At 36.5% G+C, this 26,381-nt stretch overlaps 1 protein-coding gene across 1 annotated transcript; it reads left to right on the top strand.

The window, feature by feature from the left end:
* Positions 1-3,369: 3,369 nt before the first annotated feature.
* Positions 3,370-26,381, top strand: kank3 (KN motif and ankyrin repeat domains 3). The gene is made up of 11 exons (XM_079638175.1): positions 3,370-3,564; positions 15,268-15,349; positions 15,428-17,059; positions 17,439-17,547; positions 17,826-18,050; positions 18,509-18,599; positions 18,726-18,945; positions 20,378-20,520; positions 21,832-22,032; positions 23,765-23,863; positions 24,352-26,381. Exons 2-11 carry the CDS (start codon positions 15,313-15,315, stop codon positions 24,394-24,396), a joined length of 2,802 nt encoding a protein of 933 aa, XP_079494301.1. The 5' UTR covers positions 3,370-3,564; positions 15,268-15,312; the 3' UTR covers positions 24,397-26,381.

The raw sequence follows: 26,381 nt of genomic DNA, 5'->3' as shown, positions 1-26,381 counted from the left end.
ACATTATTAAGTGGATAGGGCTGTGGCCATCGTCAAACTGTAAATGGAATGAGCATACGAAAGCATTGAGAATGTAAAACAATGAATTTTATTATAATATAATAGGCCTAATATAATATATAGCTTTAGAAATGGTAAACGTGGTATAGAAAAACAATTGCAAAAACTACATGATATAAGGCATGAACAATATTTTTATCATATACACAAATTTACAGATGTAACATGAGGAAGAATTTAAATTATAAGCTTCATGTTTTAAGTATTTTTTAAGTGTATTTCAAATATACAAAATGTAATACAATATGCCTATATTTAACATAGTAATATGCAGTTATTAATAGGCTATTTAAGTGCTGTTGTTTATTGGGGTCTGGTGTTATAAACTACTGTGATGTTTAATGTGTTTATGGATGCATTATAGCCATTATAGGCATATTAAATATAGGCATAGTGAATTATAACAAATGTTCAGAGATATGTTAACTAATATAGGCTACAGCACAAGTGTTTTCAATGAGACATAAACCACTAGCGCTTGCTGGATTTCTGCCATGCCAAGTCATGTAAGTCTATTATGGTTTGCGAACGTAGGCTATAGTTGCTAAATAATGTATTTCTGGGATGTGCCGTTTATCTTTGAAATAATTTTTCTTCACTTGCTACAATAGATTTGTAATAATTTAATTATGTTTATGCTATATTGATAGATGTGGTCCAAAACAGACGCGCGTAATAAATAAACTAAACTTGGGCTAAATAAACAAAGCCACATTTTATATGTTTTGGGCTAAAATTGGACCAAATCAGACCGACCAAACAAAGGCCAAATTTCAACGTCTATTTTTTGACTAAAATTGGACCAAATCAGACCGACCAAACAAAGCCCAAATTTCAACGTCTATTTTTGGACTAAATTTGGACCAAATCAGACCGACCAAACAAAGCCCAAATTTCAACGTCTATTTTTGGGCTAAACTAGGACCAAATCAGACCGACCAAACAAAGCCCAAATTTCAACGTCTATTTTTGGACTAAATTTGGACCAAATCAGACTGACCAAACAAAGCCCAAATTTCAACGTCTATTTTTGGGCTAAATTTGGACCAAATCAGACCGACCAAACAAAGCCCAAATTTCAACGTCTATTTTTGGGCTAAATTTGGACCAAATCAGACCGACCAAACAAAGCCCAAATTTCAACGTCTATTTTTGGGCTAAATTTGGACCAAATCAGACCGACCAAACAAAGCCCAAATTTCAACGTCTATTTTTGGGCTAAATGAAGGCCATGACGGGCCGACTTGATTTAGCCCAAAAAACAACGTCCAAATGACGTCCGGTGCTGGGTGGGAAGTTGTTTATTTCTTCTGCGGAACACAATTCTGCGGAACACAAAGGAAGATATTTTGGAGAATGTTGGTAACAGTTGACAGTTGAAGGAAAAACAAATTAAAATACATTAGAGGTCACTTTAGACTGTAAAAAAAAAAGAAAAGAAAAAAAATTAAAATACAATGGAGGTCACTTTAGACTGTAAAAAAAAAGAAGAAAAAAAGAGCTGCGTACACTGTCTGGTACCAACATTCTTCAAAATATCTTCTTGTTCAGCAGAAGAAAGAAATTAATACAGGCCTGAAACAACTTGAGGGTGAGTAAATTATGACAGAGTTTTCATTTTAAAGTGAATTATTCCTTTAATGAATTTAGATGAAAAGGAAACACCAATGTAACCACTTAAAACCGTTTAGAGTTAATGACTCAATAAGGACAGTTTTTAGTTGTATTTAAATCAATAGATAGTCTAGATGTAACTGAACCAGATAATGGTGATTATATAAATAAAAGATTATGAGAGATCAATATTCACAGGCCTATCCCTTACAAAACAAAAAGTATAGCATAAATGGGAATATACTGGAAATATAATGAGATTTAATACATTTAAACTAGTTTTGTTTGCATATTTCACATTTCATAAATGAAAATAGGCTATGTGTGTATAGGGAATTTTGATTTTATGAATATAAATCAAAATATACAGTTTCCGCATGTAGCCTACATATTACACACATGTTGCCGTATATAGGCCTAGTCACCTTTATTTACCTTTATATTGTGCTTTATGCAATACAGATTGTTTCAACGCAGCTTTACAGTGATAAACAGTAAAATAATAATCAATGACAGAATTCAATTCTGCTGTAAACCAGCGCTAAAAAGACAAAAGTGTCAGTGTCATGTGTTGATTCCGTTCAGTTCAATAACTGTGTGTGAAATTACTGAGTTCAATTCAGCTATAAAGCAGCTCTGGAGAAAACAGGGGTGTCATCATGCAGCTCAATTCAGCTCTCGTCTAGTGTCAGTGCATTCAAAGCAATATTATTGCTGAAAATGATGTGTTTCCAACTAAGCAGGCCATGGCGATAGTGGAAAGAACTCAGACTCAACAGGTGCCAGAAATGGAGAAAATAAAACATTGGGAAAAAAACACACACCATGGGGGGACCAGTCTCTAAACAAACAAATATAGCCTAGTAGAATTATGATTCTGGCTGCATCACACAAGTCAGATTTTGGATTGATATCATTCAGAACATTTCATCCAACTCCTGCTTGGGATACATCACACTGGCATACGGTGGGGAGGAAGTGAATATTTATAGTTATATATGAGTACATATAGGCCTAGGATATGTTCAAATATATTGTACCATATTGTATTGCATGTATATATTATGAATTGACATATTGAATATAAAATTGTGTTAATTACAATAAGTAAATATATTGTCACATAGTTTTAAAGCAACATTTTTATATGTATAATTCAATATATTGTAATGGATTAACACAATATTATTTGGTAGTATATTTTCAATAGGCCTACATGAAATAATTGAATAAATCAATTGTTCATTTAAAAAACTGAAATCTATACAGTTCACCTACAGTACATCTGCTATTATTATGCTAACAATGCCATATTTCATTATGGCCAAACCCTGGATAATATGTATTATAGGCATAGCCTAATGTATTCAATAATTTTACATATTAGGCTTTTATTGTGTTCAGGCCTAGCCTATTTTTCAACTTTTAAAAAACTATTTTTATGCACATAGATATAGGCTACTAACCATATACTGTACACATTAGAGCACATCTGCCTGTCTGTCCTAATATGTGAGAATTTGGGCCCCTTGCATTCAATAATTGGGTTTCTTGGGGAATTCCAGTCTGGGATATTCAATATGTGTGCCTGACTCAGATAGGTCTAAATGTAGAGCTCTTGAACATGAAGATTACGACGTAGTTACATGGGTGGGAAGAAATCAGGACCACCCATTCAAAGCGATGCCAGCAGAAGACACGAGCGCCGCCCATGAGCGCGAGCGATACAGTTAAACACATTATTTCAACCGGATCCCGCCACACACCGTTAATAATTCACAAACTCGGAATGAACGCTAACTACTGCTCGTCTGACGGCTGAAAATAAATCAGCACATATCCGGATTGTTATAGCGCAAAAAAAACAAAATAGTAAACTTCACCCAAAGGGTAAGACATTTTTCTTGACTTCCGAAAAGTCTGCAGACTATCAGTATGGAGAGCGCTGTTTCTTCTATAACCAGATTGTTCTTACTTTAATGATATTAACATAATCGATTTAACAATGATCAAGCTTGGCTGTCACTGCTATAATTTGGGATTTAATACGTTGTATCGCATAGTCTACATGAGAGTAGGCTATAGGCTACGGGACTTTACGCCTTTTTGACTTTTATATTTTTGTTCTGGTTACGTTTAGTTTTTTTTAACACCAATAGCATCTTTATATCTCTGCAGAATAAGGCTTTAGATTACTTAAAGTCAAGATAAAGAAAGAATTGTATGTTTGTGTCAATGTGTAGTTCAGCTATTGCTTCAACAGGTACAAATTAATGTCCAATTTCTTTATTGATTGATTGATTCATTTGTTTATTTATTGATTGATTGATTGAAGTACAAACCTTTAGTCTTTGGAGGAAAAGGAACTATTAGATATCTTAGGCCTATATAAGCTAAAATTAATTTAGTTTTTGTACACAAACTAGTGTTCACTGGATTCATGAAGCTCAACAACCCTGTTTGCTAAGTTATTGTGTTTCCAAATGTATTAAATGAATGGGAAGATTATAGGTTTATCAATAACTACAGAAAAGCAAATTGGTGCCAAACAAGCTACTGAGTGATTCAACTATAGTGACGGGTTAAATCTCAATGTCAAACCCTTATTTTCTGAAGCATTTTTCTTTTATTAAAACATTTAATCTGATTTATTTATTATGTTTATGTTTATTTAATGTAAGAAAAATAATGTCACAGAAATCAGGGTTTTAATTTGCATTCAAACATGCCCTAAATTATGTTAACATGCATGCAAAAAAAATGATAATACAAAAAAGAAAAAAGATTATATGTGTTTTAGCTGTTTTTTTACCATGCACACTCAAAGTCTCTTTGTGCATTACTTGGATGCAATGCATTAATACATATTATTAATAAAAATAATGAATGCTATATGAACAAAGGGAGAAAACAGTTAAAAATGAAGAATTATGGCATTGCATAACCCATGTTATCTGCAGACAAAACTACTATTAACAATACAGTTTAATGTTGTTGTCTCAAAAAAGTTCTAGCTTGAAAATTAAACTTGCCTCCAAAACACTAAAGAATCACATGCTTCAGGTCTCATGATTCTATTTATGGGCCATTCCTCTGTCTGGGTCGCCCCTCCACTTGCCCTTCTCCTTCTACATATTAAGTGGAATACTTGTAAAGAATTACATTCAGAACAATGCTGACATGTATACTGTGCTTTCCTATTATAATAGTAAAAACTGATTGTTGTGTGGCCCATATAAGTAAGGCTGGCTTTTGCTGCTTTGCACTGATTCATATAAAATGTGGTCTAATACATTCTCATCCTTAATCTAATATAGTTAAATAGTGGGACATGATTTGACTCACTTCCCTGACAATAGTTCTTTGTTCATCCGAATATGTATAAGTTGTTTACCGGCGAAAAGAGCCTGCAGTGTTCACAGCATTATGTTCTAGAGACTTTCTCTTCCTCTAAATCACATCATTTGCCGGTATGTGTGGATAATACCGAACATTGTACCAGTCTGGGAGACAGAGCTCTGTCTGAAAACGCTAAACCAATTAGCACATCACAAAGTTAGTGCCTATCTGTATGTTTTGTCTTTGACTTTTTTGTTTGTTTTTATCTGTTCTGTGACAGTTCATTTATATTGATGTATTTATCAGATACTTGTATCTAAAGCGACTTGCAAAAGAGGAACAAAAACAATTTGTCCAATAGCCAACAATATTCGTAATATAAAATGCCAGGTTCATTAGACAGCTAGACGAGGAGGTAAGCTAGGAAAGAGGACAGTGAAGTTAAATTATACAATGGAGTTCAATGAAAGTCAGTGAAGGGTATTATTTAGTCTCCACATGAAGTTATCTGAATGTTTAGCACAGCAATAATGACTGCGTTAATTCTTAAAAAAAATAAAGGTGACATGAAAGTGATCCCATTTTGTAGCCAGTGTGCAGAAAATACAATTGGATGTATAGGAAACTCATGAGCTTTTCAAATCAGCCAAATTTTTACAGTTCACATATTATTATTGAATTTAGTGATCTAGGGTTTAGTGACATCGGGTTGGCAGACATGAAGTGTGTGTGTGTGTGTGTGTTTGAAGGGATGGGGATATCAATTCAGTTGTTGCGTCTGGAATGAAGTTAGCAAAATGGCAGAAATGCAGATATATAATTTAAAATGTTCCTTGTCTGGTCTTTGTTGATTCAACAAGCTCATGTGCGACTATTAGGGGTGTAACGGTACATGCATTCGTCCCGCACCGTCACGGTAAGGTCAGTCTACTGGCGATCCACACTCCAATCCAAAAGGTGGCGCGCTCGGTAATGCAACGCTGTTTGCTAACTGCCACAACAGGAAAAAGAGCAGCAGAAGAACAGCGCATGACTTGAACGCTTGAAAACAAGTCCCCAAGACAGTGTGCACTCATCGAATGCATCTTTCTGCATTCACAGACAAACGAGTATACTTTGAAAGGTTCACACACTCACTATTATAGTTGCTTAGCATGCATATTACTAGGACATTGGCTGTTTATTAGTACTTATAACGCACATTTTAATACCTTATGCTGCATGACTTTATTCTACATCCCTTAATTCTATACCTAAACTTAACAACCTTACTTACTAATAAGCAGTAATTATGGGTTTATTGAGACAAAAGTCATACTGTAGTTAATAGTTAGTTAATAGTGAGAGTTGGACACTAAATTTAAGTGTGACCATTTTTCGTATTGTACCGAACTCGTATCGAACCGTGACCCCAAAACCTAGGTACATACCGAACTGTGACTTTTGTGTACTGTTACACCCCTATAGCGACTATCAAACTTTCTCTCTTGCACTACTTGACACTTCAAATGATCTATGAAGTGGAAGACACATACTGTCATGTACTGTTGTGGAAGAGCTACCTACCCTGAATTTGACAGGATCAAGTTGGAAATAGACACATGTAAGATCAACCATCTGCTTGTCAAGGCCAAATATACCCCAGAATAAACACACATAAAGTGCTAGATATAATGATCTGAACATTCAGTTCATTATATGCGGAGGTGAGCTTGATTACAACTTCGCATGTAGATTTGTCATAATGAATACTGACTCATACTATGCCTGCTAAGCTGTTTTAAGTGGTTGTTGGTTGCTAATGCTACAAGTCAAAAGTGCCCAACCTCAAGTAGCCTATCTATGAAATTTTGGTGTCTGTGACTGGGGTCCCTCCTTCAAAGGTGACCTCTTAAAAGTAATAGCACACTTCTCCTAAACAAGCAGCATAATTTGAGGCATTATGTACATGTAAACATTGCGATATGCATATCGCAACGGCTTGCAATAACTGAGTTCATGAACAAAAGACATGAGACACTCACTGCTCTTGACTGAATAATTTTTGTTGCTTTAATAAGAATCAGTGTACGTTTAATACATACAGTGAAGACTAAGCAGAGTTTTATTTTTACATTTGATTATTCAGTTTCTGCTGTTAAACCTAATGTAGGCCTAAACCATAAACCCGCTGGTTACACTGGTGTTAAAATGCCTCCTACTTTACAGTAAAACACTGCTGTTCACTTTCAGAAGTTGTAGGGATGCTTTCTTCTGACAAAAAGAATGTGAAAAAAATGTATGTTGGTTATATCATATTAAATAGGCTACATTTGAAATATAATTTTTATCTATTTTACACACTTTAAGCACAACCGTGCTTAAGACACACATTTAAGCATTATCATATCACATATCGAATATCGCATTATTTAATGAGTTATCGGATATCACATTTTTCTTCAACATCGGTCAGCCCTATTTTTAGCACACACAGTGTGGGAAATTTACATAACCCGATGTTTGAGTATGAGCAGTAAAAGGAGTGATGCTTGCTGAAGAAAGCACCACTAAAAAATGACTCCACTAGTGACTGTTACTTAGCCTGGCTCCGCCCTCCTACGTCCGCTCAATTTTCATTTTCCTTCAGTACGTCTGGGATTGCGGTATATTCTTGGGCTTTCTCTGGTCAATTTTTTACCGGTCCAATCAGCGAACAGAGGGAGTGGCGGAGAACGATGACGTTGAGGTCGTGCGCTAGTTTGAGTCGTCATACGTCACCAAACGTTAGCGATTGGCAGATCCAGAGTGGCTCTGGGCAGATCCAATAGTTTTAAACTTCAACAGAGTACCCGCCTTCAAGGAAGTTAATGCTTGAGAGCGGCCAGACTCTCTGCACAAATGAAATGTATGAGAGTCTGGTAGAACTGTTACTGGCCCTGAGAATCTGTTTCTACTTCTGTAAATTAGCTTTTTTTTCACAGGAAGAGTCCATTTTCTGAAGCAGCTTTTAGAAACAATGGAAGGATGTTGCTGCTATTGACCAAACTGTGTCACAGCAGCTGGCCTCTATCAGGCTTTTTAAAAGATGCACTAAATTTTACACCAAAAAAACTTTCTATGTAAGTGTGTAAAATGGTGCAACCATGTTGAGAGATTGTTCCATCAGTCAGTATTTTCAAGCCATACTAGCCAGTAAAACATCCTAAAACAATTGCATGATGTTCTTGGTGATCACTTTCTCGTTGGATAATATAGCATTAATATATAGCATTAACCTTGTTGTGCAGTCATTAAAACATGTATTCTACATGTACTTATTGATCTTGCAAGAGCACTCTCATGTTTTGCCAGATTTGTTCAGCTTTATTATGATGTCACTGAATGTGTCCTGATATGTGTGATTCTGTTGATACATGTCTAGTGTGCTGCATGCTCCATGTGTTGGCATGCTGTTTCATTTTATATAAAGATAAATGCAGTTTTTTTAAATAATTCTGTGTGTGGCATAACATGCTTTGTATAGTCTAATTCACCCGCTGGTTCGCTGATTTTCCTATGGAGTTTTATAATGGGGTTTTTCAATTTATGAGTAAAAAAAAGCCTGTGGTAAAAATAACTTGATACTTCGATGTTTTGTTCTACAATGTACACTGCACACACTCACACACCAAGCTGTCTTATCTAGTACTTATTAAAAACGTAAGTTTTTTAAAAAATGAAACGTCAAAGTATAGTCAAGTTATGTTTACCACAGCCTTTATTTTACACATAAATTGAAAACCCCCATTATAAAATCCCATATATATCTCACAGCGACGAATTACAGTGGTCCACTCTATTTTACAAAGAGTTAACTAAACCTAAAAATACAGTTCTGCTCGTGAATATGTGATGTATACAGTAAGTGCTTCAAACTAAATGTAATCTTTTTTAAATATTTGATGCCACGAATCTCAAACTGGCAAATCTAGCGATTAGCTCTTTTTTAAAAGTGTTTATTGTAGCAACAACTTGCAAATGTTTGTTAAAACGACATTTCTAAATTGTAAATGGCACACCTTGACCCCTCGAAGCAATTTTTTAACTAACCATTTCTTTGTGTGCTTTTTTTGTGTGCAATATGAGTCAGATGTTCAGTTAACAGACTTTGGGTGTGCCGTCGGACGCTGAGACTAGTCAAATTGTAACCCTATTATCATTTAATCAATATTTTTTTTCATAGATGTGAACTTGAGATTACAGTAGGATTCAGCCATCTTCAAAGCCAATTCACGTTGAGTGAATGTTTGTTATACGTGCACATATGCATGATAAATGTGATTGATGTTCACTGAATAACATGTTTTGGTCTTTAAAATAAAATCTTATTTCCTGGAGCATCTACAACTTTAAACATTAGCTTTTGTATCCTGAAAAAATAGCTAATTTCACTAGGGATGTCGTTTTTAGAGCATTTGCACTGGCTTCATTTCCTTGTTTATTTTCCTAGCCTGGTCCTTGAGGAAGCAGCTTTTGCCATATTGATCAAATGTCTAGCACTCACTGTCCTGAAAGACAATGGCTGCTTTTCCAGGAGACCCTGGGGTCTTATCAGGCCAACTTCCCTTCAGGAAAGAGCAGCTGTGTTGCTGCGCAGGCTGGGACACTGGTAAAACAATAATGCAATGCACAGTATTAAAAGAATAGTTCACCCAAAAATGAAGACTCTAAAGTCATGAAGATAAAGGGCACTATGAAGTACTTTAAAATCATTCCAAAGATGAATTATTTTCATATGTTTGTTGAACAGAAAAAGAGATATTTAGCAGAATGCTTTTACATAAAACAAGGTAATCAATCATGTTTCCATATAAATGGGCTCTTCCAAGTCTTCTTAGTTCACACAAAATGAAAATTGTGTCATCATTTACTCTAATTCATCTTCAAAACACAAATTAAAGGATTAGTTCACTTTAAAAAAAAACTTTTGCTGATAATTTACTCACCCCCATGTCATCCAAGATGTCCATGTCTTTCTTTCTTCATTTGAAAAGAAATTAAGGTTTTTGATGAAAACATTTCTCCATATAATGGACTTCAATGGGCCCCAAACGGTTCAAGGTCCAAATGACAGTTTCAGTGTAGCTTCAAATGGCTTTAAACGATACCAGATGATGAATAAGGGTCTTATCTAGCGAAACGCTCGGTCATTTAAAAAATAAATAAAAAAGTTTAAGTTTTATAAGCACAAATGCTCGCCTTGCTCTGTTCTGTGATGCGCGTTCGTGACGTCACGTAATACGCAATTACGTTGAAAAGGTCACGCTTCCATGAAAAGTAAAAAAATTCTGTCTTGACGAAAATGTTCTTTTAGGCTTTTTAATATTACAACACCCAGGATACGCACACAAAATGGGCATTTTAAACGATAAACTGACACAAAGACATTTGAATATGTGTGTATGGTCCTCCTTCCGCACATTTGTAAACACTGACTCGGTACGTCAAGCGTGACCTTTTCAACGTAATTGCGTATTACGTGACGTCACGAACGCGCATCACAGAACAGAGCAAGGCGAGCATTTCTGCTTATAAAACTTAAACTTTTTTATTTATTTTTGAAATGACCGCAGGTTTCGCTAGATAAGACCCTTATTCATCGTCTGGTATCGTTTAAAGCCCTTTGAAGCGGCACTGACACTGTCATTTGGACCTTGAACCGTTTGGGGCCCATTGAAGTCCATTATATGGAGAAATGTTTTCATCAAAAACCTTAATTTCTTTTCGACTGAAGAAAGAAAGACATGGACATCTTGGATGACATGGGGGTGAGTAAATTATCAGCAAAAGTTTTTTTTTTAAAGTGAACTAATCATTTAAGAGAAGTTTCTGTTCCTCCATTGAAAGCCCACACAACCAAAACTTTGGAATTACAAAAAGGTCATTGTAAAACTAATCCATACGAATCGAGCAGATTAATCAAAGTCTTGTGAAGATATATGAATGCTTTATATGATGAACAGATTTAATTCACATCTAAACAATGTTTAACACACATAGAGCACATCAAATGTGGTAAAGACGGAAGCTCACATGTGAGGGTTTGACGTGCAAGAACCAATGAGGTTGAACGCCAATAAACAACAAAATTTAAGTTATATACTGAAATATATAATGGCCTGTATTTCTAACTATTCCCATCTATCTATTCTCATCATATTGCTTCATAATATGTAAAATATAGTGCACAATTTGTATAGACTACGTTTATGGTGCTTACTGTTTCTTTTTTGGGGCTTGAAAACCTCTAACTATATAATTCCATTATATGGAAAGAAGAAGCCTGGGCATTCTGCTAAATATCTAATTTTGTGTTCTATTGAAGGAAGTCACATGGGTTTCAAACAACATGAATGTGCATAAATGATGACAATTGTTTGGTGTACTATTCCTTGAAGTCATGTGATTGGACACAGTATCCTGACAGTGCTTTAAGGCTGGCGTCAGAAGGCTCTGTCAAAGATTTTTATGGGACTGCCCACTCATAAAAATGGCCCTGTTATAAGTAAGATGTGACCTTGCTCAGCCTGCAGAGTTCACATAACATATAATGGGAATAGAGACCTCCTGCTTCCTCTGCAGGAAAACGGGAGGGAGTGCTATGAGGTCACTTTCAAAACATGACTCCCATTCAGACAACGCCACAGTGAAAGATTTGTTCCAGTTATTTGCCTGCTCTGAGAATCACTGTTCCCATGTTCAAAGTGTTGAATGTTATTCACAAAGCTCTTACTTTTTATGGACCAGAACTAAGTGAAAGAATGAAAGTTGCAGGGTTAGAACACAGATTTCTTCTGATTTGACTTGACAAGCACTGAAACAGATGATGCACAGTAACAGTCAAACGTTTGAACTCGATTGAACATATGCTTCTCGTCTTCTTAGAAATCGAAAGATGTCTCACTTAAAATAGTGTAGTGGACAAATATAAACAAGTGTCCAGCATATGTGGAAACTTCTTTTATAATGTTCAGAATGCTTCCCAAAAATTACCTCATGAATTTGAATCAACGTCCAAGTGTCCCGAGTTGGAATATTGGGATGGCAACTTAAATTAGTCAATACATAATTTCCATACTTCCATTTGTGTTATTTTGTAGTTGTGATGATTCCAAAATGTGGATTCCGCCCTCCCCAAAATGTGGAAAAACATTATGACAAAAAAGGGTAGGTGTGTCCAAACGTTCATCTTGTAGTGTAAATGTTCGGTTCTTTGTCAAATGGTGGATACGCTTTTGTTTTTGTGAACCTGGCATGTTTGTAACATGCTGGTTAAGAGGCGCTGGAGTTAGACAGGAATGTGTTTTTCCCCTCTTGCCTTGTAATTAGGCTGTTACCAGCAGGCAAACACAGTGATACCTCTCAGCTCACAGCTGGAGGGACGGGGAAGTCCTGCAAGCTGCAAATCAAGAGAGCACGCTTTGAGTTGACAGGCTAGACTGAAGTAGTTGCTTGGACTGGAAACCTGGTCAGCTGCATGCACAACATGCTGCATTGCACCAGATACAGTCAGTTTGTTCAATGCAAAACATATTGAAGCATTCGGGTTCAGTCTCCACATGGTACCGTTACTTTGCTTAGTCAGTGGAAAAAACAGCGTTGGCCTGTTAAATGTGATCAAACGGTACGCAGTATGCTTTTAATTAGACACAGCCGTTGCCAGCACCACTTAAACCAGTGTAGTGCTTCTGTTTTTTTTGTTTTTTTTTGTCTGCTCATTATATCCTGCATTCAAGCCGTTTGCTGCCTTTGTGGAGTCTTTGTGTTTGAATGACATGTCCGAGCCTGGTCATATTAGCACTGTGTGAAATAGGAAGTGTCTGCTGGAATGTGCCTCGGGCTCTGTGAAAACAGTAATGTGTAACATGCTTCCCCTCCTCTGACAGGGTGTGTGTGTGTGTGTGTGTGTGTGTGTGTGTGTGTGTGTGTGTGTGTGTGTGTGTGTGTGTGTGTGTGTGTGTGTGTGTGTGTGTGTGTGTGTGTGTGTGTGTGTGTGTGTGTGTGTGTGTGTGTGTGTGTGTGAACTATATTTCCATGGCCTGCTCTGTCCGTTGGTATTGGAATTTAGCATGCTAACGGATGTGCTTGATATGTGTAATAGCAATTGAAAATATAAATATCAGCATTAAATGTCCATAGTCTCTCAATTTTTAGCTCAAATGAATAAACTTCCATCCCTAATACCATCAATCCTGTTACCTTAATTAGCATAATTATGTACTAAAATATATTTTTAAAAAATCAACTTAAGAAAGCTCATCAAACTGGAAGAGGCACCAATTTCATGGAATGACCCATTTACAGAAATGAAAAACAGCTATTGAGAGGATGAGAAAAAAAGAGGGGGAAGACAGAGGAAAAAGTAGAGAGAGAGGCAATGTGTATGCCACTCTTTGTCCTGTGTTCATTGTCCGTTGTTTGTCATTAACCTTTGCTGTAGCTCCCGGATGGAGCTGCCACTTTTAATACCAAGACAGCACCTTTTTTTTTACCACCCTGGAAAAAAAAGCATTTAATCATGTCTAGTGGAAGACATGTAATATTTCATATTTGTTATTAATAATATGTGAGGTGTGTGTTATTTATTGAAATCATATTAAATTCATATTAAATTTAATGTAGTGGTGCCATGATGATATAGTGATACAGTATATTGGATGCATGGTAATAATTACTGTCGGGACCACAATAAAAACTCAGAAATAATTAATGAATGAGAAATATTTAAGATTCTGCTCTAAGGTCACTGATCTATAAGCAAATTTAAGACATTGAGCAGTGAACCTCTTTGTACAATAGGTCATATATTTTCTTCATTTAGATGCAAAATGCTGTTCATCATTCTTAAATAATGCTGGAAAGTATGATCATCGGGTTTTGTTCATGTCAGCTCAGCTTAAGTGTTGCTGTCATTAAAGGTGCAGTAAGCGATTTCTGAGAAACACTGCTGAAAGTGGATCAGACCGAGCACCAAACACACTTGTAGCGAATCAGCAGTAAGGGGTGTAGCCTATACACTCATGAGGAAGGAGGTGCCTGTGCTGCATAGCGTGGTCGTGCATTTTATGAGCAAAGCTATCAAGATGTGTGATCCTTTAGAGTAGGGATGTGCTTGTTTTGGTGATTTCAAATATCAACAGCGTTTCTCAGAAATCGCTTACTGCACCTTTAAACTAAAGGGGTGACATACTATGATGACATATTAAGCACCATGTCAACATTTCACTAAAAGTTTTATGCTAATATAATTTGTAGTATTACCATGGTACCATGCCCAAGAAAAAACACTGTATTCCCTCTTAACAATATTTTATTCTGATTCTGTAGATGCACTGGACAACAGAATTTTATACTTTTTTCAATTTCATTGCATATCTAATTAAGTAATTAAGTAATTTGGCTTTATTAGGGGGTTGTATAATGATATTTACAATCGTAGTCAAGAATGAAGCACAAAATTGGTCAAACACAATTATTATAGTACATTAAATGTAGCAAAATTACACCTTTATTTATTTAGCAGATTAATTTGTATAAAAATAAGACATTAAGAAAAGATAAGCAATTTATCAGTCAGAAAATTTTATAATGCTAGAATACTACAAGTGTGCAATACTACAACTACATTTTTGTAATTTAAAACAGAATATTACACAAAGCAAAACAACGAAAATGAAGAACAGTAGGGAAAGAGGTGTGCAGAATAATGCATAATTTTTCTATAAAATGTCTGGGAACAATATAGAAATAGTATGCAATAAGGCACACAATTTACTTGTTATAAGCTGTATTTATTGTCAGCCTAATCTTGTTTTGAAATTACCCATTACGTTTGCTGCAGAGTTAACCACAATATTCAGATGATCACAAAAACCTCAGGACTATGTGTGCAGTCTAAAAACAACTATTTCAATTATGTAAGACCAGAGCATGTTTCAGCTAGAAACTGTCATCTTGCCTTATCCATCATTGCTGTGACTGAATAAACATGCAATGCAACATGCATCAACAATATTATCTATCAGCCCATGTCAATTATGACAATCTAGGACCATTGGCTCAACCCTTAAAACCTTGACAGTGAACACATATGGATCAAAAACATGTTGATGAATCAAACAGTCAAGAGATGCTTTTAGGTTCAGTTGCAGGTCACCAGCTCTGCAGCTCCCAAACTATTTGTTCATTAGTCTGACGTTTCTATGGCACTGAAATTTTGTCTTCTGCTTGCAGGTGTGCTGATTTGTCTTCTGGAGGAGCAACAGAAGGCTCCCTAAAATGACACAATCGGTGCACATAACCTCCAAACTGCCAAGTAAGTCGATGTTTTGCTGCTCTCGATAGATAATACTGTTTCAAGACGAACTAAGCATCTGCTATGTTTGCATTGCAGATCTGAGTGCCCCTTTTCATTGCCCTACTGAGGAAGAAACAGATCAAGGTGGCTCCTATTCTGTACAGACACCCTACGGATTCCAGCTGGACCTTGATTTTCTCAAGTATGTTGAAGAAATCGAGAGTGGACATAGCATTCGTAGAGCTAATGTGAACCCTCGGAGGGGATCTCGGGGTGACCGTGGGCACCAGCGGAGTTTGGGTATTGGGGGTCGGACCAGTGGCTGGACCTCCACTGAGTCCCTTTCCTCAACAACCAGTGAGAATGGCCAGACTCACCAACCTTTTCTCCAGAGCACAATTACATCACCTAGTAAATCACAACCACTTTCTCCATTATCAGTGGTCAGTCCCAGTCAACCTACTTGGTCCAAAGTGCCACCACCACCTCCACCACGCAACCCTAGGGTAGAGAGAACACTTCTTGAAACTAGCCTTCGTCTGCAACAGGAGCAGAGTCAGTTTTCAAATGGTTTAGGCTCTAATTTGTCCGACCTTTCCAAAGTGAGTTCCAAAGCCAGTGGATCTAATAGGGATTTTTCTGTAGCTTCTTCCCAGCTTGCTTCAGATGCTCACTTGCTGCAGATATCCCCTGTTGTGCAGACACCCCTTTCTGGGATCTGGACCAGGGCAAGTCCTCAGACATCTGGAAGGAGCACTCCAGCCTCCAACTCAGGAACTTTGCCTCCTGGGCAGCTTCAGACAGTGCGGGAACAGATGGCCACAGCCCTTAGGCAGCTGAGAGAGATGGAAGAGAAAGTGAAAGGAGTACCAGCTCTAGAAAGAGAAGTTGCCATACTCCGTACAGAAAAGGAAAGATTGGGTCTGGAACTTCGAAAGAAAACAGAAGAACTTGATGCAACTCTCAAATTACAAGTCTCCACTGATGCAGTAGTGGAAGCCTTTCAACCAGGACCCCTACCATTGCCATCACTTTGGAATAAAAGGCCAGAAAGCAAAAGTGATGAACAAGATAAAAAGCAAACAACCTCTCCTGTAGAAAAAATATCCATAGCAGTAGGTAGTGACATTCCTCTTGAGACTGTGATATTCTTCAACCGTCAAGCACTCAAGGATGCTGCTGTCGAAACTACTATTGATGTTTGTCATGCAGCTATTGCGACTGAGGCTACTGTCATGCATGATGAGGGAATTCAGACTGGAGTGGATACAGAAGATGTGTCAGTCTGGGTAACAGAGTCTTCTCTAGGGCTAAAAAGTGAGACCCAACGAGAAATTGATACCCTGCAACACACTATCACATTTCAACAAGAGTCAATCCAGGTTCTTGAGACACGATTAACTCAGACCAGCCAAGATCTTGAAACTTTAAGGGCTCGGGAAATTGTGAGGACGTCTAAGATTATGCTGGACAAAGAGACAATAGCAAAACCAGAGGCAGTCAATGCCCAAATGCAAACATGTCCTGCTGAAGTTTGTTCAGTTGGAGTGTTGTTTCCAGATGTGACTGACCCGGAGTACATTTTTAAAAATGACCGAAGCGTTCAAACAGATCCTGTGGAATCTTCAAAGGAAAAAACTGTGGAGTTAGTAAGCATTGGTATCCAGTGGGAATGTCTCTACGTCACTGATACACAAGACAGTGAAGAACAGACAACTTCTGCAGAGAGTAAGCATTGTTATTTTTAAATGTCAACAGTATTTTTTACTTTCTTAAAGCATGTTCTTGTTCATCATAGTATGCACAGTAATTCCAAAGAAAAAATAGCCTTTTTGCACTGCTTTTGCACTGCTACTTTACTGTTGTAGTAATACAGCCTCTCTAAAATGTTGCCAGTTGTTAACGCAGTAATAAATGCAGCAGTAATTTAAAGCCTGTTAGCATTCATGTAATCATAATTACACAATCACAACAAGTCACGGCACAATCCAGTCAATTTAGAATGGATAAAATCAAATCCAACCATACATTTATTTTAGAATGCTGTTTTATGTTGATTTAAATAAATCTGGAAACCCCCTTAAAGAGTGATTTCTTTGCAATAAAGCTGCAGGGCCTCTGAAATCTATCATGAAGAGGAAGGATGGGAGTGGTGCTGGTGCAGCTTCCAGCGGTGGCAAAAAGAGCTTGAAGTTTGTTGGAATTCTAAATGGAGGGTGAGTTGCTAGAGCAGATTTTTAAATAATGAAATATTGTTAGGCATGGTACAAAGTGCCTTTACTATAATAAGATAAATGTCACCGACTGCATCTCACGGCTAATTGCTTTTATAAAATGGCAACAACAGTAATATGATAAAAGACAGTTACATTTTTTAATTATAATAAATTATTCTTATACCAAGTAACAAATCTATGTATATCATTGGCTTCCAACTTGGCTCTTCCATTTTGATGATATACTATACTGAATTTCTCCACCTAAATTCGTGCAGGTATGAGTCGACCTCTAGTGAAGAGGATGAAGAAGAGGATGAAGAGAGTTCCTCTGATGGAAGTGAGGCTGGTGCATGTTCAGACAGCAGCGTGGAAGAAGAGGCAGCTCTGGAGGATACATCTGAAGAAGAGATGAATATAAATGTGGATGAAACTGATAGTGATGAAAACATGCCAGCTGGGACTGAAGATTTAAAGGATCAGGCAGACGAAGTGAAGGAAAAGTAAGTGCATGTAGATTTTTTTGATGATAGAAATGTCACATATCACAAAACAATTTTGTCTTTTAATCCACATTTCTCGGCTTTAAATTCATCTCTTTGCTAGCTAACTCCTAAAGATTAATTTTAAGCAAAAAAATGAGGTCCAAAAATATTAATGACTCATCTTTTACTACAGATTTTTTTTTAAAATCATTGTTCAGTGCTATGAAACAAGTAAAGCCTAAGTGGCAATTTAAAAAAAGTATGAGCATCAAATGTGTCCTGAGAAAAGCAATCTCAGAATGTTTTATGTCGAATTCAGTGAGAATTTTTTTAAATCCAAGATGGTGGATGAAGTTGGGAGAAATACTTCATTCAATACCAAAAAAATCAATAAAAAAGTAGTTTGCCTTAAATGCCTAAAACGCTATATGTATAGACATATACATATACAACACTAAATGGACATTATCTTACAGGTTTGAACTAAGTGCCAAAATGCGTGAGGCTTGTCTAATTGTGAAGAACCATCTTAATGATGGAGCCAAAACAGTGAAGAGTAAAGAAGTGGTAGGAACAAATTACACATATTACATTTTATTCACATTGTGGTTATTATTCCAAATGAATAAATTCATTCCAGTCAAACTTGACAATAAACTATTATGTTTATTGTTGCTTTGTAAACTTCCACAGTTGTCCAGTACTCATACCGTTCAGCTGGAGTGGTTCCGAATATCCAGTGCAAAGATGGTCCAGCCATTACGCGTGTCAAATTACCTGATGGCTTTCTCAGAGGTCTCCCCCATCCTTCTGGAACACATAGTCAACATGACCGACGGCAACGGCAACACTGCTTTACACTACAGCGTCTCCCATTCCAACTTCACTGTTGTGGACCTGCTGCTTGACACAGGTTAATATAATTTTTTTACAGAATAACATGAGATTATAACAACCAGTACCTAATAGTGTTCCTTAATTCATTATTTTGTAAAGGAAGTAATGTAGTAAATTAATGTAAGTTTGAGAATTCATCAACTTTTGGTGTCCTTAAAATATACAGCTAGCACAGTTGAATAAAGGCCTGATCGTGTGATTGATAATGATAAAGACAGTTCAAAAAATCCTTCTAAATATAAAAGAATAGCAGAGTTCACGGCACAGAGAAACAATTTTATTGGAATCACTTTCAAAACAATTTTTTCAGCTGATGAATGATAAAAACATTGACAGCCAATCATAATCCATCCTGCTTTAAAGAGATGCCAAAACTGCAATGTGCGCTTAGAATAAACAGAACAATATCGTCCGTCGTGTGGACGCCATTATAGTTATCGTTATAGTTATTTTATAATTATTGTTCTTGGTATGAACGGGTCTTAACCCATGGTAAAATGCACCCAGCTACATTACTTAGCTTAATGCTACATTACTTAGCTTTCTCTTATACTCAAAATAAGTAAGCTTGAGTTATGGGGAGAATAATTTATTGAAGGTAGTAGTGTTGCACTAGCATGGCTCCGCCATCTTACGTACTTCAGCTCAATTTCCTTCAGTACTACGTCTGGGTTTTTGCGGTGTATTCTTAGGTTTTCTACGGTAAATTTTTTTACCGGTCCAATCAGCGAACAGAAGGAGTGGCTGAGAACGATGACGTTGAGGTCGTGCGCTAGTCTGAATTGAAGTTTCGTCACGACCAAACGTTAGCGATTGGTTATGGTAGATCCAGAGTGACTCTGTTGAAGTTTAAAACTATTAGATCTGCCCAGAGTACCCGCCTTCAAGGAAGTTAATGCTTGTCAATGGAGAGAGGCCAGACTCTCTGTACAAAAGAAATATACGAGAGTCTGGTAGGACCTATTGTTGCACAGTACTTCAGCAACAAAGTTAGCATGTTGGCCTTCGAAGAATCTTAACCCAAAGTTCTGTCTGTGGAACTGAACTTTATACCTGCTACAAACAATAGATACAATGCTGTTAGGACCTTCCACAGGAGATCCTGCAATACACCCATTAGATATTCTAACTCTATGGGCCATTTGGACGTACTGTATGGCCCATCTCTGGCGGTATAGGTCAATTGATTAACCTATCAGTTTCTATGGGCCATACGTCTGTATGGGCGTTTTGGTTCACACCTTTACAGACAGTTTCAATTGATAGCATCTGAGGCACAGTAATAAAGTAAATGCATCTGACTAAAGATAACTGAAATACACATACTCCTTTAGCATCTTTATACACTATATGGTATTGAGCTGTTCTGAGTCCAGTGTTTGGGACATTGTTACATTACAGGCAACTTCAGGCAATGCATATTCAGCTTTGTGTGTGTTCATGTGCAGGCATGTGCAATGTTGATCAGCAGAATAAAGCCGGATATACAGCTGTGATGCTGGCAGCCCTTTCAGCAGTGAAGGAAGAGGACGACATGGCAGTCGTCCAGAAACTCTTCCGTCTGGGCAACGTCAATGCCAAGGCGAGCCAAGTAAGTCACCCGGCTAATTAGATATTCATCTGAGATTATATCCTCTGCTAATTTGAGAATGACATTTCAAGTTACGTTCCTAAAAAAGGTTTATTATTGGCATCTATTGTTCCATGAAGAATCAGGCATCCATTGATTCTTTCCATTGCACAAAAGGTTGTTTATAGTGGAAAAAGGTTCTTCAGAATATCAAAATGTTCTTTTAAGGACTATTCACTGAAAGATTTGGGGAACCTAAAATGATTCGTCTATGGCATCACTGCGAAAACCCCTTTTTGGAACTTTTATTTTGAATAAACTTTTAAAAAAAAAATCATTTTTGTACATTTCTAAACTCATTTGTTGGAAAGATTTGCTAAAGGAGATAAAACAGTAACAGAATGCTCTCCATTCAGTATGGAATACACAACCGTTGAAAAGTTTGGGGTCAATAAGATTTTGTTTTTAGGATATCAATACTTTTATTAAATTGATCAAAAGTGACAGTAAAGACATTTATAAAGTTACAAAAAAATTATATTTCAGTAAATACTGTACTTCTGAACTTTCTATTCTGCAAAGCATCCTAAAAAGAGCAATGTTTCCACACAAATAAAAGCAGCGTAAATGTTTTCAGCATTGATAATAATAAGAAATGCTTTTTGAGCATCAAATCAGCATATTAGAATGATTTCTGAATGGATCATTTGACACTGAAGACTGAAAAATTCAGCTTTGCCTTGACAGGAATAAATTACATTTTACAATATATTAAAACATATTTTATATTTCACAATACTACTATACGTTTGAACAAACAAATGCAGCATTGATGAGAATAAGAGACTTCAAAAACATTAAAAAAGCGTACTTTCAACTTTCAAACGGTAGTGTGCCATTCAAAAGATTTTCTGATATCAGCCACAAGTTTGGACTCTCAAGTCTTATACACTTAAAAATGTATGGATGTCATTGTCATTTCATTAGATTAAAAACCCACCAAGTGAAATTCATTTTAAATAAAGTTAATCACAGGCAAAATGGCTCAGAAAAGTTAAGTTCTGAGAACATTTGCAGATTTGCAACATTTGCTACTTAGTTTGATATTTTGTATGTAATGCAATGAAATTCAGATATTACATTCAGTCTGGCTTAATTGTCTAAATAATTTTTAGGGGCTGGCTACTACATATCAGTTTTTGTGCATGTTTTTTTTAAATATAAACAGATTACTGTATTTTTAGAGTGTAAGTTAATGAAAGGGATGCATTGATCGCCAGACAAAAGACCCTTTAGTTAAGCGCTCTTATCTTTTGGCCTGTCTGTGGTTAGGCAGGACAGACGGCTTTGATGCTGGCCGTGAGTCATGGGCGGCAGGAGATGGTGCGAGCGCTGCTTGATTGTGGTGCAAACGTGAACATCCAAGATGACGAGGGCTCCACTGCTCTGATGTGTGCGAGTGAACACGGTCGAGCTGAGATTGTCTCCTTGCTGCTGGAGCAGCCGGGGTGTGACATTTCGGTTGTGGACAATGTGAGTACCCCACAAACACCTTCATACAACCATGATGTATTTGTACATGACACTCTTTCGGCATAATACTGTATCCTAAAACAAAGCCATCCCAGACATCAACATAGTGTCGGCCCAGATCCAGGCCGTGTGGAATCCACGTGTACAAGATGTGGGCCGGATCTGGGCCGACACTATGTTGTCGCTTTCTGGGATAATTAATAAAATTCTTGGTCACACTAACATTCCAATGAAGGTAAACACACTATTTCTGAAGTGAATACATGGATGACCTGCTACATGAAATACTTTATTCCACAATGCAATGAGCTCAGCTTGACCTTCCAATTCTAGTGTGACAAACAAAGAGAAAGAAATTTAGCCAATATTTTTTTCTTCCGTTATGACTAATGTTTCAGTGTTATATTCTTATTATAAAGCCACCTTAAGCTTGGGAAAGCTTGTCTTACTTGATTGAACCAACAAGACTTTGGGTTAAAAATGCATAATAATAATTTTTTATTTTCAATATTATAATTGAATGCTATATAAGCTTGTTTCTGCCTCAGAGTAAAAAAATAAAATAATAATTTTCGCAATTGCGAGTTTACACTGAACAAACTTATAAGCGCAACACTTTTGATTTTGCCCCCATTTTTCATGAGCTGAACTCTTAGACTTTTTCTATGCACACAAAAGGCTTCTTTCTCTCAAATATTGTTCACAAATCAGTTTAAATCTGTGTTAGTGAGCATTTCTCCTTTGCCGAGATAATCCATTCACCTCACATGTGTGGCATATCAAGATGCTGATTAGACAGCATGATTATTGCACAGGTGTGCCTTAGGCTGGCCACAATAAAAGTCCACTCTAAAATGTACAGTTTTATCACACAGCCCAATGCCACAGATGTCGCAAGTTTTGAGGGAGTGTCCAATTGGCATGCTGACTGCAGGAATGTCCACTAGAGCTGTTGCCCGTGAATTGAATGTTAATTTCTCTACCATAAGCCGACTCCAAAGGCGTTTCAGAGAATTTGGGTTGTATGAATTGGTACGAATTAGCCACCTCGTAAAATTCGTACAAATTGTCGTGAGATAGGGTTGAGTGGAGGGAGTTGAGTGCTCACTAACAAAGATTTAGACAGATTTGTGAACAATTTTTGAGAGAAAAAGGCCTTTTGTGTACCTAGAAAAAGTCTAAGATCTTTGAGTTCAGCTCAAGATAAAGTGTTGCGTTTATCATTTTGTTCAGTGTATCTAACAAATCTGACCTTTATAACACGCTATACTGCGACTTTATACAACGCAATCCTGACTTTATAACACACAATTGTGACTTTATATCACGCAATTCTTCTGACTTTATAATTCACAATTGCGACTTTATATCACACAATTGTGAGAGAAAAAAAGTTTGCTAAAAATTACTTTTTGTCATTTTTTATTCTGTGGCGGAAACAAGCTTCCATAAGAAGCAGATAGATGGTGTTTTTTAAGATTTAGATTGATCTCAAGTCATTTCCTGTTGGCCATATACAGTATGTGGGGCCCAAAGTAATTGTGTATGTTTGAAATCCAGTGCAGTCGCTTGCTCCATTATAGTAGGATATTGTACTGTATGTTTTCCAGAAAATTATGTCACAGAATAAGTCACACCCTTAATGTTTTGGGACCTGGTATCCAGTGTTAAAGCATTCAACCCATGAATGCATTATGGTTAAATATTATGCCCTTTGGCTTCTATCCTTTAGGATGGCAGTAATGCTCTCTCCATTGCCCTGGAGGCATCCCACAATGACATTGCAGTTCTACTGTATGCCCACATGAACTACTCTAAAACGCAGGCGGAAGTAAGTCCTCTCCCACTGACCATTTATGTTAAGTAGAACAAGCAGTTTAATTACTAATGGTCACTTTACAAAACTTGTTAAAGTGATGTAAGTAATATAAAGATATTTAATTCCGAGACTTGATTCGAGCAGTTTGGGATTGATTGGGTCATGAATGCTACACACCAAAATGGAGCCAGATGTGAATGGGAGTTTGTTGAACCACTGCCTAAATAGTTGTTTGATTACTGGTTAACATTACCCAACAGTCCATGCAAACTCATTGAAATCAGATTAAAAGGATAGTCATTTCAGAATGTAAATAGTGTAAACATTTCATGTTTATTTTGAAAGTATGTACTATTAAAATCTGACATGCTTCACAGAATGAATGAAAAATTAGTACATTAATTGAAAACGTAATCATTCAAATTGTATAATTCTGGTGAAAAATAAGAATGTTTCCATTGTGGTAACTAACATAACTTTTGTGTTTGTTCTTTGTTTAGGTATCACCTAAAGCCAGCCCTAGAAAAACATGGCCTTCAGAGTGACATACCGTATGGACACATTAAGTACAAAAAGGATATAAAAACAAGATTAACCAGCTTTAGAAGATTAATAATGTCTATGTTACAAGTTTATATTTATTCACTTTTTTTTATCCACGTTTAATGCTCTATACCGCAACATTACTATGTAACATATTATGTAAACATTAATGTAGGTAAGATCAAGAATTGTACTTTTAATCTTCAACAGGTGTATGTAAATGTATTGTTCTACCATGATATCGTGTTTAAATAAGCAAATAATGTATTTGGGATGATCACAGCTTAGCTGTAATGTAATTGTGATTACATACTTCACAAACTGAACATTTGATTTGATTATTGGTTTAACTTTGGCTCTGCTCAGAAATACTCATGTGCAAATCATAATAACATAATAACGTGTCCTGTTGGACGAAGTATTGCAGCAGATTAGGGTGAATCCTTCATCCTACATTTTAGAAACTCAACCCCTCAATAATCATTAATCATGCATTGTGGCTTCATAATGCAGGCAACCTGTGACCGCTGTAATTACATGCTGTTTGAAAGCAGAAAGCACCTACATGGACTCCACCCTTGTTTTCTACCACAGTTCTACATTTATTTTTATCCTCCTCCAATCTAATTGGATAAAACTCAGAGTCAGCCATTACATACAGTCTGTCATGTCTGGATTTGATGGTAGTATTTTTTCCCCCTTGTGATCTGTTCTTTGAACTAAAAGGACATTGTCTAGCTCTTTAAAAGAGAGACATGGACCAATCACAGAAGGGTTAAACAGAATTGAACGATATCAAATAGCTCCAAAACATATTTAGACGAATCAAAACAAGTGGCATCTGAAAGAAAAATAGCACTTTTCAGATGTTAAGCTTGAAATCATGATACTTTGTGGTTGTGAAATGTTAGTAGAACATATTCATAGATATAGTTAATGTGATTAACTAATCTGTGATAACCACTTACATAAGATTTATTTTCCATTCATAATTATTTGCTGTCCGTCAGAGTTTGCTTGGTTCATTAACGTCAATACACTGATAACTGAACTCAGCACTTTACACTAATTAAATACCTGTAAGTCTTAAACTAAACTAAAATGTTTACTGTAGATTTCAAATACAGACAATCTTTAATTTTGTCCAAAGATGCTGCAGCAACACTGTAAGCAGGCAAACGTCCTTTAGTTGCTCATTTAAACATATTTTGATGTATTCAATTGTACTATTTTTTTTTGTACCATACTTAAGTATGGTTTTGTATCATTATAGGTCTGTCAGTATTTTTGTTTATTGTCTATTTTATATGGTATCAATGCTTTGTTTAAGTGATTGTATCATGCTATGCAGCTTTTGCTATTTAAGTTAGCATTTTTTAAATGTACAATTAAAGGAACATTATTTAATGCCAGTTACTCATTAAGAGAATGCGCCTACACTAAAATAGTGAATTTTGGTTATATAAAACATCACATTGACCTATATATCAAAGCCTGGATCTTATTAAAACACGAGGAACCATAACATCATAACATTTGCCGTCAATTGGCGAACACACATGCATTTTTTGTAGTGGCCACCAGGTACCCAAAATATATGTATTTGATGTCACTGAAAACAGCAAAATAATGGTAAAAATTAGTTGTGTTGCTTTATAGGCTTGAAGAATAGTTGATCACAACTAAAGAATGCTGTGTCCTTTTGGCGTAGTTAGGAGTCTTGATGTTGCACCTAAATGTGGCCTTAAATCTGGGTCTTAACTCATGATCTCAGGCTGGACCACAGTCTATTTCTACTGTACTAAAGTTGATCATTACCTCAACCACTAATCTGCACGGTATCTTCATTACAGAGAATTCTCAAGAATTGCATGGTTCTGTACGGCTGCTTAGCCACTGTACAGCGTGGCTCTGTCTTTGAAATGTATGCCTTTTCTCCATTTCAACTCAATTAAAATGAACTTTTTCTTGGACTAAGAGATCCGGG

The sequence above is a fragment of the Phoxinus phoxinus genome (assembly GCF_949152265.1).
Source record: "Phoxinus phoxinus genome assembly, chromosome: 15".
NCBI lineage: Eukaryota > Metazoa > Chordata > Actinopteri > Cypriniformes > Leuciscidae > Phoxinus > Phoxinus phoxinus.
This window is presented reverse-complemented; position numbering and strand designations above follow the sequence as displayed.